Source organism: Molothrus aeneus, unplaced genomic scaffold (assembly GCF_037042795.1).
Source record: "Molothrus aeneus isolate 106 unplaced genomic scaffold, BPBGC_Maene_1.0 scaffold_40, whole genome shotgun sequence".
Lineage (NCBI taxonomy): Eukaryota > Metazoa > Chordata > Aves > Passeriformes > Icteridae > Molothrus > Molothrus aeneus.
In genome coordinates, this window is record NW_027099068.1 from 2,647,729 (window position 1) to 2,656,711 (window position 8,983).

General features: G+C 61.2%; 1 protein-coding gene across 1 annotated transcript; it reads left to right on the top strand.

The window, feature by feature from the left end:
• The first annotated feature begins 1,140 nt into the window (after positions 1-1,140).
• Positions 1,141-6,744, top strand: LOC136570874 (maestro heat-like repeat-containing protein family member 6). The gene is made up of 13 exons (XM_066571279.1): positions 1,141-1,831; positions 2,125-2,189; positions 2,276-2,425; positions 2,611-2,759; positions 3,756-3,893; positions 4,159-4,273; positions 4,446-4,565; positions 4,774-4,929; positions 5,064-5,219; positions 5,365-5,466; positions 5,834-5,936; positions 6,213-6,269; positions 6,542-6,744. Exons 1-13 carry the CDS (start codon positions 1,141-1,143, stop codon positions 6,742-6,744), a joined length of 2,205 nt encoding a protein of 734 aa, XP_066427376.1.
• The last annotated feature ends 2,239 nt before the right edge of the window (positions 6,745-8,983 follow it).

Here is an 8,983-nt window from a genome sequence, read left to right on the forward strand (position 1 = left end):
CTGAAAACCCAGAAAAACACCGGCAGCTCACACCTGTGGCCCACCGAGCTCTGGGACGCTGCATTCCAGCACCAAAGAGACTTAGAAGAGACCGAGTGAACCAACTACAAGCCACAAAAAGGACTTTCTGAATTTGCCATCTCTTCAGCACTGTCAGAGGTTTCATTTAATATTATTCATTTTTCATCCTTGTGAATACTTTACTTGTTAAATAAACTGGGTTTTTTCACTTTTCTCGAGGGAAGTCTTTTCCTGAACTAGTAGGGGGAGGGGCCACTTGAACTTGCTTTCTAGATGGACCCTTTTGGAGGTTTCCTCCCAAAATTTGCCCTAAACCAGCACAAAGAGTCATCATGAAAATTTCACCAGTGGCATAATTTCCTGGTGGCAAATCTTGTGACAGAAGCTTGACCTTGTTCTCCATGAGAGATTCTTGGGAAGAGCAGACAGGAGAAGATTCCTGGAAAACTGAAACAGCTTTCCAGAAGTGAAATGAAAATGAAAGAAACAATCCAAGATGTTTTCCTCTATTTATTTCTATGCTCCCCTTTTCCATGTAATTCCAGATGCACCTCACCTCTAAGATTGGTGACTTAGCAAGTTTTAGACACTCTAAAATACCATGAGCCACACACAGTTTTCCTTCCCCTGTTTTTACGGGAAAGCAACACTGGAGCTGTAAGTGCAGTGCTGGGGTCAGGTAGGAATCCTACACCAAGGGAAGGTGGCCCGACAGTGTTTGACCCTCAGCAAGGACAATGCAGAGCAGCAAGCGAGGGGATTGCTGTGCCAGTGTGCAGGAGTCAGGGCTCTGCATCTGGGCTCACCGCTGCAAAGTTCCCGTGTTTGGACAGACTCAGGGGCTGTGCCCGGGGCGCGCGGGGCTCGAACGTGGGGCGAGTGGGGCGAGTGGGGAACGGACACGGGGACGAACGGCCCCAGTGCTTCAGTTGCAGCGGCGGCAGCGGCGGCAGCAGCAGCGGCAGCGGAAGCACAAGGAGATAGAAAAGAAAAATCTTTCTCTCTTTCTTTCTCTTTCTCTTTCTCTCCCTTTCCCGCTGTCCGGCACCCTTCTCTCGCGGTCCCTTGCCCGGCGTCCCTCTCCTCTCCCCGCCTCCCTCTCCCCTGCCGGGCCGGGCCATGCCCCCGGCCCGCCCCCGGCCCCGGGCGGGGCTGCCCCGTGCCCGGCCCCGGCCGTCCCGCCGCGCTCTCGCCTCCGCCCGGCTCTGGCCGTACTGGCGGTGGCGCTGCTGGGCGGGCATCAGTTCCTGGTGCGGGGGCGGCATCGCCGCCCTTCGGCTCCGCCTGGCCCGAGCCCGGCCCCGGGCCCGAGGCAGGGTCCAGTCCCGACCCCGACCCCGACCCCGGCCCCGGCCCCGGCCCCGGCCCCGGCCCCGGCCCCGGCTCCTCCCGGGGCCCGCGGAGGACACAGGCGGCGCGGCCGCTCCCGCCGCCTCCGCTGCGGCTTCCCCGGCCCGAGCTCCGCCGCTCGGCAGCGCGGCCGCCGGCCCCGAGCCTCCCGTGCCGCGTTCCAAAGAGCGAACGCCTGGGCATGGCCGGCCCGGGGCGGCTGAGGGGCGCTCGGGGGCCGTTGCTGGCCCCGGGCCGAGCGCTGACAGCCGCGTCCCGCCCGCAGGGAAGGCGCACCAGGCCCTGCAGGAGCGGCCCCGGCGGGGTTCGCTGCTGGGGCGCGGGCCAGGAACAGCCATGGAGCGGAGAGCCCCGAGAGTGCCCAAGCTGGCCTGCGTGGAGGAGGAGGAGGAAGAAAGCCCTGGAGCTGCCCCAGCACAGGAGACTGAAGAGGTGGTGCCGTTCCATCCACCGCAGGAGGGTGAGTGGCAGAGCTGGGCTGCAGGGCTGGAGCCTGCAGCCAACTTGGCCCCATGCCATGCCATGCCATGCCATGCCATGCCATGCCATGCCATGCCATGCCATGCCATGCCATCCCCTGGGGAAATGCCCACGGACAGGACGGAAGAGGGGCCAGGCAGATACCCCGCAGTGGCCGTGCTCCATCCCCCTGGAGCATCCCGGGGCTCTCCCTGCCTGGGAGCGCAGGGCTGGGCTGTGTTCTCCGGCCTCTCCCGCAGCCCCTCAGGTCTGGCTGCGCTCGCTCTTTGCCAGATGCAGCCCTGGAGTTCACACAAGAGCAGGAACGCACCCGTGGCCGCTTCCGAAGAACAGCGCAGGTACCGGCAGCCACCCCCACCTGCTCAGCCCAGCCCCGTGTGTGGAGCACTCATTGCAACATCCCCGGCTTCTTGTCGTCCTACAGCTCGTTTGCGACTTTATCAGGAGCATTCGTCAGGAAGAGAGCAGCACCATGGGCACTGGGCTCAGAGCTCACTCGGAGCTCCTCAATCATGAGACCAGTGCGGCCCTGCTGGATTTGCTCGTGGAGAAGGGGGCTGCCAGGCCAGAGCAAGTGAGCAGCCTGGGGCCAGGCTTCAGTTCCCCCATGAGTCCCGTGGCTTCCCCAGCCACGGCTGCTGGTCCCTGGGAGCCTTTGAGGCCATGGCAGTGCCCTGGCAAGGGAAGCATTCTCTGGGGACCCTGGGGACATTGCTCCCTCTGGCAGCTTTCCAAGTCTTCCTCCTGTGCCTTCTCCAGGTGCCCGCCATGGTGAGGTACATTCACCGATGGCTCAAGGCCAATGATTCTGCCGAGCACAGGCTGGACAAGGCCCTGCTGAATGTCACCAAAGCACACCCGGATGACACAGTCCTGACGCTGCTGCGTGTGGCCCCGTCCTGTGACAGGTATGGGGCCCACCTGCCCAGAGGGCTCAGGCCTCCCCAGCTCATCACCCTGTACCGCCTGTCCCAGGTGTCTGACCAACAGAGAGTTCCAGGGCCCTCTGGCTGCTGCCTTTCCCAGCCCTGGCCCGTCAGCCCCCGAGCCTGCTGCCAATGCTCCCTTGCTGCCCCTCAGGGCTCTGTCCCCACAGGGCTGGGCTGCCTGGCTGCTGCCGGCGAGTGGCAATGGGCAGAGGCAGAGCCGGCGGTCAGCCCGGGCCCCTAGGGATGCCCAGGCCATGGTGCTGTGTCTGAGACCCCCCTGAGACAGAGCTCTAACCCCGCAGAGCTGCCATCTCCATGTGGAAGACCATCATGTGCTCGTCCAGGACTGCAGAGCCAGTGTAGCTGATACTCCTGGATGTGCTGGGGAGCTGGCCAGAGCGTAGCACATGCACCTCTGATGGGGACAAAACGGGTGTCTTTGGCCTGGCTGTGAGTTTCCGCAACTGGCCTTTGCTGGCCCCAAGACCGCCTCTCCAGCAGCTCTCCATCCTCCTTCCCCCACTGCATCTCCCTGCCTCAGGCGCTGGCCTGAAACCTGGCCCAGGGGCAGCTTCAGGCCCACCAGGGCCCGTCTCCCCCTGCCAAGGTCTCTCTGGGCCTCTCCCTGCCCTGTTCGGGCCCTGCCACACGGACACCTCAGCACTGAGCGCTGTCTCGGGGGGCTTTGTCCCTTGCAGGCAACCGTGGTGATGTGGAAGATCCTCCAGGAGCCCCCTGTCCCACGTGTAGTGGAGCCATATTTCCCCCACCTATTTGTGCATCTGCTCTTCCAAGTGTTCTTCAGCACAGAAGAGATGCCAGAGGAGGTCGAAACCTTCTGGAAGGGATGCCAGGAAGAGCACGGCCTTGCCACCAGCCCCAACAGGTGCTCCATGCCAGTCCTCCTGTCCATGCCACGTGGCCTGCCAAGGAGCCAGTGCTGCCAGTGTAACCTGGGCTTTGCTGTGCACACAGGTTTGCAGTGCAGACCCTGAAGTCCCTGCTCTGCCTTCTCCAGTGTGAGCACGTGGTGGTGTCAATGGAAGGCGAGCGTGGCTGGGACACGCTGCTCTGCGTTGATACCCACCACTGTGCCGTGGCTCTGCTAGCCGGGTGAGATCCCCCTTGTCCCCATTGCTCCCGGCATTTGTGCCCTGTGCCTGGGCTGTCCCACACGGTCCCCATGGGCCAAAGGGACGAGGGACAGCCAAGCAGGCTGGAAAAAGGCTGGGAAAGGAGGGTGCCCAGGAGTGGCCACATCTCAAAGGGCCCAGGTCCCCTGGCTGGGTGGTGGGGAAAGACAAGAACTGTGTGAGTCAGTGCTGGGAGAGGCTTCCCCCCCCGGCTCAGGGTCTTAGTGCCATTTTCCACCTTCCAGGGAGATGTGCCATGCATCCAGGCCCTTGTGTAAAAGGATCTTAGACTGCCTTCTTGAGATGCTCAGCAAAAAGAGGCCATACTGGGATTTCCTTGCTCTGGCATTCCTTGCGGAGGTGAGCCTGAAGGCCAGCATGAGCTGGCTGAGCTGCCTCCCAGCTCTCTGCCCTCTCGTCACTGCAGCCGCCTGGGACGGTGCCCGCGCCCTGTGCTGCTGCCTGGGCCCAGCCCTGTGCGGCTCTGGGCTCCTGCCGGCCGGCTCCCCCGTCACTGGCCTGTGCCTTTCAGGGCCTCGAGTGCCTGGACTTGAGGGAATGCAGGGACAGCATCATGGATGTCTTGCCAAGGCACCTGCGGAGGGAGCGCGCAGACACTGGCAGCCAGCATCTCAGGGACCATTCCCCGCTGGTGAGAAGGGGGCAGTGGCTGAAGCCGTGCAGGCAGCGTGGGGCTGGGCAACGCAGTTGCTTGGCCCTGCCTGGGCTTTGGGCACTGGGGCAGCTGCTCCCAGCTCTCATCCCTCCCGCTTCAGCTGCCCGAGTGCTTCAGGACAGGCCTTTGGCCTCTGGGCCCTGCGGCAGCAGGGTGCCCTTTCACAAACTTGCCTTCCGCACAGGCCGAAAGAAGGCGGAGCCTGACTGAAAGGCTCATGGGGCTCCTGCTCAGGATGACCACCAGGATACTGGGCTATCTCTTCCTGGATGATGGTGCCGGGATACCCAGCTCCGTGGCCCTGGACCTGGCTAAGCTGTTCCTGCCACTCTTTGACAACGTAAGGCTCTGTGCCCCCAGCCACGGCCACTGGCTGCTGCCCGGACACTCGGTGCCCTGTGGAGATGCAGGCCTATGCCAATTGTGGGCCAGAATCAGCTGATGCTGAGCTCTTGCTGCCTTCCTATTCTACAGGGTGATTGCCAGGTGCAGCAGCTCTCCATGATTCTCTTTCACACCATGATGTCTTCTATAGAAGAAGAAGGAAAAAAGCCCCTGATGACACAAGTGTGTCAGAGCCTGCTCCCACTCTTCTTCCACTGCCATGATGAGAATCTGCGTGTGGCAGAGGTGAGGACTCGTGGGCTGCTGCTGTCCCCCTGGCAGGGGGCTCGGCTGCCTCCTGCCCTGCGCCTGCTGGACTGCAGCCTCCTCCAGGCTGCAGCTCCTGTGCCCTGGGCTCTGGGGCCATCTCCGCGTCTCTGCTGCTCTCCAGACTTCTCGGGGAACGCTGCTTTGTGCGGTCAAGTTCCTGAAAAGGAAAGATCTTGAAAAAACTGTGAAGAAAGAAAAACTCTCAAAGTTCGCTGAGCTCCTGGTAAGGATGGCCTGCAAGCCCCAGCCTCAGGCTGGAGAAGGCCCCTGAGGGCGGCGCTCAGTGTGCGGGGCGGGCAGCTGTGTCCCTGCCCGCTGCTGCAGCCAGAGGCCGCGCGGGCTCTGCTCCAGGCTCCCGTGGGCCCGAGCCGGGTGTCCATGGAGCCCCAGCCCGGCGGGGCTGCGGGCCGGCACCGCGGCTCCCCGGGCAGCAGCCGGCCCGCTGCCCCCTCCCCTCGGGAGCCCTTGGCCAGCGGCTGCTGGCCGCGCCTCAGGACTGTGCGGGCAGGGGAGGCCGGGGCTGGGCGCAGGCAGCGCCCGGCCCAGGGGCTGAGCCCGCGCCAACCCTTCCCTCCTGCCGCTCTCTGCAGCTGGCAGAGGACAGGAGCCGAGCGGCCGCGCACGTGCGCCAGGCCCTGCGCTACCTGGAGAGCCCACAGAAGCCCCTGCGAGAGGCGGCCATCAGGTTCATGGGTGAGCCACGAGCCCGGGCTCCCTCCCCGGCCCGCCGCAGCTCGGCCCCGGCCCCGCCTGCTGCCCCGGCAGCGCCAGCCGGGCCTGGCTCCGTGGAGCCCCGCCTGGCCTGGGCATTGCTGCTGCCGCCCTCTGGCAGCCGTGCCCTGGGGCAGCAGCGTGCGGCAAGGGCCGGGCTGAGCCCTGCCGGGCCAGCAGCCCGTGTGGCCACAGCGCTGGCAGCGCCGCCGGCAGGGAGCTGTGCCGCTGGCGCCGTGACAGGCTCTGTGTTCACAGGCATGGCCGGGCAGCGCCTGAGGGGGCAGCAGCGAGAGCTGCAGCTGATCTGCAGAGGTGAGTGAGGGCAGCAGGCTGGCAGCGCGGGCTGCCGGGGGGAGAGCTGCAAGCCCTGCCCCGGCTGTGGAGGGCTCTGCTCCCGTGGCCAGAGCACACTGAGCTTTCAGGGCCACGTGGGCCATTGGTGGCCAGCAGCTTCGGCCTGATCCCCTTGCTCCCTGCTCCCTCCTGCCCATGGCAAGAGCCGGCTGCGATGGCCCTTGCAGGGGGCTCTCCTGGGCTCCCCGCAGATCCGGCTCTGACCGTGGCTCTGTTCCTCTTTCTTGCAGCCCTGGAACGCCGGACGAAGGACAGGAGCAGTGCCGTGTCACAGCTGGCACTTGAAACACTGCATGTCCTCCTGGCAATACAGCGTGGGCGATATTCCACCATGCAGAGGCTGCAAGATCAGCTGCGCAGGGCATGGAGGACTCGGCCTCGCCTGTCGGGTCTCGGCTGCCTGCTCTGCCGGATGACTGAGGAGGAGAGCTGATCTGGGAGGCTGTCTTTGCTGGGGCAACCTGAGCCAGGGGTAATTTTCTTTTTCTTCAAGATTTTTCTTTTCTTCTTTTCCATTTTTTGTTTATATTATAAATAAATAAATTCTAGAGTATATTATAATTATATATATTATTATATATTATAGATTACTGTAAATACCTCAATTCTAGAATGTGTTATGATATACAGACTGCCAGGAGCTTTTCTTTGCTGCCCAGGGTGTGCAGGGCAAGAGGCAGGAAAGGATGAAAAGGGTGCTTGTGCTCAGCAGCACAGCAGGCTGAGGGGTGGTGAGGCCCTGAAGGGGGAAAGGGTGCTTGTGCTCAGCCAGCTGCCCAGGCGTGCAGTGGGCAAGGGGAAATGGCCAGAAGCCCCTTGGCCTGTGGTGGTTCTGCTGAAGCCTTTGTGGTGCCGCCAGAGCGGCTGGGCAGGGCTGGAGCTGCGGGGATCCCTGCCAGAGCGGTGCCTGGAGATGGCCACAAGCCCTGTGCCAGGCAGGAAGCGCCATCCGTGTCCTCCTGCCCGTGTGCTGCTGCCTGCCTTGCTGAGGGCTCCCAGGTGCCTCTGGATGGGGCTGCTCTGGAGCTGCTGCCAGGCAGCTTGGCTGGGCTGGGGCAGAGCCTGAGGGGCTGGGGCGCTGGCGAGCCCTGAGCAATTGGCTGTCAGAGGCCATAAGCAGCCCTTGTTTGCTTTGGGACCACCGTGATTTTGGGGGGCAGTGCAGGGGGGAAGAGAGAAAGTGTGGGCTTCCCTCAGCTATGTAGGAGGAGTTGGGCCTTCCTCAAGGCCCTGACAGAGTTTTTACTGTTTTTCTTGTTTTGCCTTTTTGTCTCTAATCTCTTTTCAAGAATGTGTTGTTTGTTTTTCCAGAGGAAGTGATCAAGGTGGTCCAGTGTGGATGGGGAAGTGCTTGGGAGCAGCTGTGGTGTGGATGGGCCATGCCCTTGGAGAAGGCTGAGGACATTGTTTGGGAGCAGCTTTTCTTCCAGCCGTGGGTGGCGTGAGGTGGGTCCCTGTGTGCTTGGCAGGGTGGGATCAGAGCTTTTGGGAGATGGCAGCGAGCACAGGAGCATCCTGCTCTGGGCAGCTGCTGAGGGCTGGATGTTCCGTGGCTGGCTGCAGCCTGGGCACATGTCCTGTCCTCCTGCTCTGCTGCCAAAGGCAGCAGGGATGGGCAGCTCTGGGCACAGCTCTGGGCACAGCCAGCATGGCCTGGGCACCGCGGGCCTTGGCACAAGGGGACAGGAGCCCTCAGCTGACGGGCACTTTCTGCTTTCTCTCCTTGCAGCCGGGCTCTGCGGCTGCTGAGGCTGCTCTGGGCTCTGCCAGGGCTCTGCTGGGCTCAGCCCTGGGCCCAGCTGGGCTGGCTCTGCCCTCACATTGCTCTGACAGCTTTGCATCAGATGAGCCCATTGCGAGCACAGCGCCTGAGCTTTCTGCTTTGGCAGGTGAGTGAGACTCTGCTGCAGGCCCAGAGATTGCAGCTGGGGACACACATCCAACTGGCAAGGACCCAAACTCTCCACAGTCCCAGCTGAACACCTGGATCTGCACAGGGTGTTTTGTCTGTCCCATTCTTCCCTCTTGATTGGCTGGAATTGTGCAATTGCACTTTCTTCCTCCTCTAGAAGTGCCACGAGTGGGCCAAAGCTGGTGAGTGGGCAGTGCTCCTGAGGCAGTGCAGTCTGGAGCTGATGGATGGAGAATTGCCCTTCTGCACTGCCAAACCAGAGCAAAAAGCTGTCAGTGGGACTTTGTGACTCTAAGAAATCCCTGGCAGTTTCAAAGGGAATGTGCAGCTCATTCCCAGGCTGAGAAGGAAGGTCATCTTCTCAAGGATTTGAGCTTTGACAGAGTTTAGATTCCCAATCCTGCTTGGAGCTGGCAGGGCACAAAGCAATTTCTTCTTCCTTCACACCAATTTCACCACAATTCAAAATTGCAGTATTGGAAACAAACCCGAAAATCTTTTTTAAAAAGGTTACTGAGGCCAGTAAGATGGATCCATGCCATTACCACATTTACAAAATAAATACCTGAGTTCTCTTTTTAAGAAAGATCCGTTACCTCTTAATCCAAAGTTATGCACTATTTTTCTTTACACACTTGGGTTTTGTTTTTATCTTTCACATTCTCTTCTGTGATTTATTAATTTCTTTGTCTTTCTTTTTTTTTTAACAGAAAACATGTCCTACAAAAGGAATGTCCTTTGCTCCTGGTTCCCGTGTGGA

Excerpts from the sequence above, each read along its gene's own strand:
- LOC136570874 (XM_066571279.1), top strand. The coding sequence starts at position 1,141 with ATGCCCCCGGCCCGCCCCCGGCCCCGGGCGGGGCTGCCCCGTGCCCGG. Across the intron at positions 3,894-4,158 it reads GCCGTGGCTCTGCTAGCCGG|GGAGATGTGCCATGCATCCA; the intron begins GTGAGATCCCCC and ends TCCACCTTCCAG. Across the intron at positions 5,467-5,833 it reads CAAAGTTCGCTGAGCTCCTG|CTGGCAGAGGACAGGAGCCG; the intron begins GTAAGGATGGCC and ends CGCTCTCTGCAG.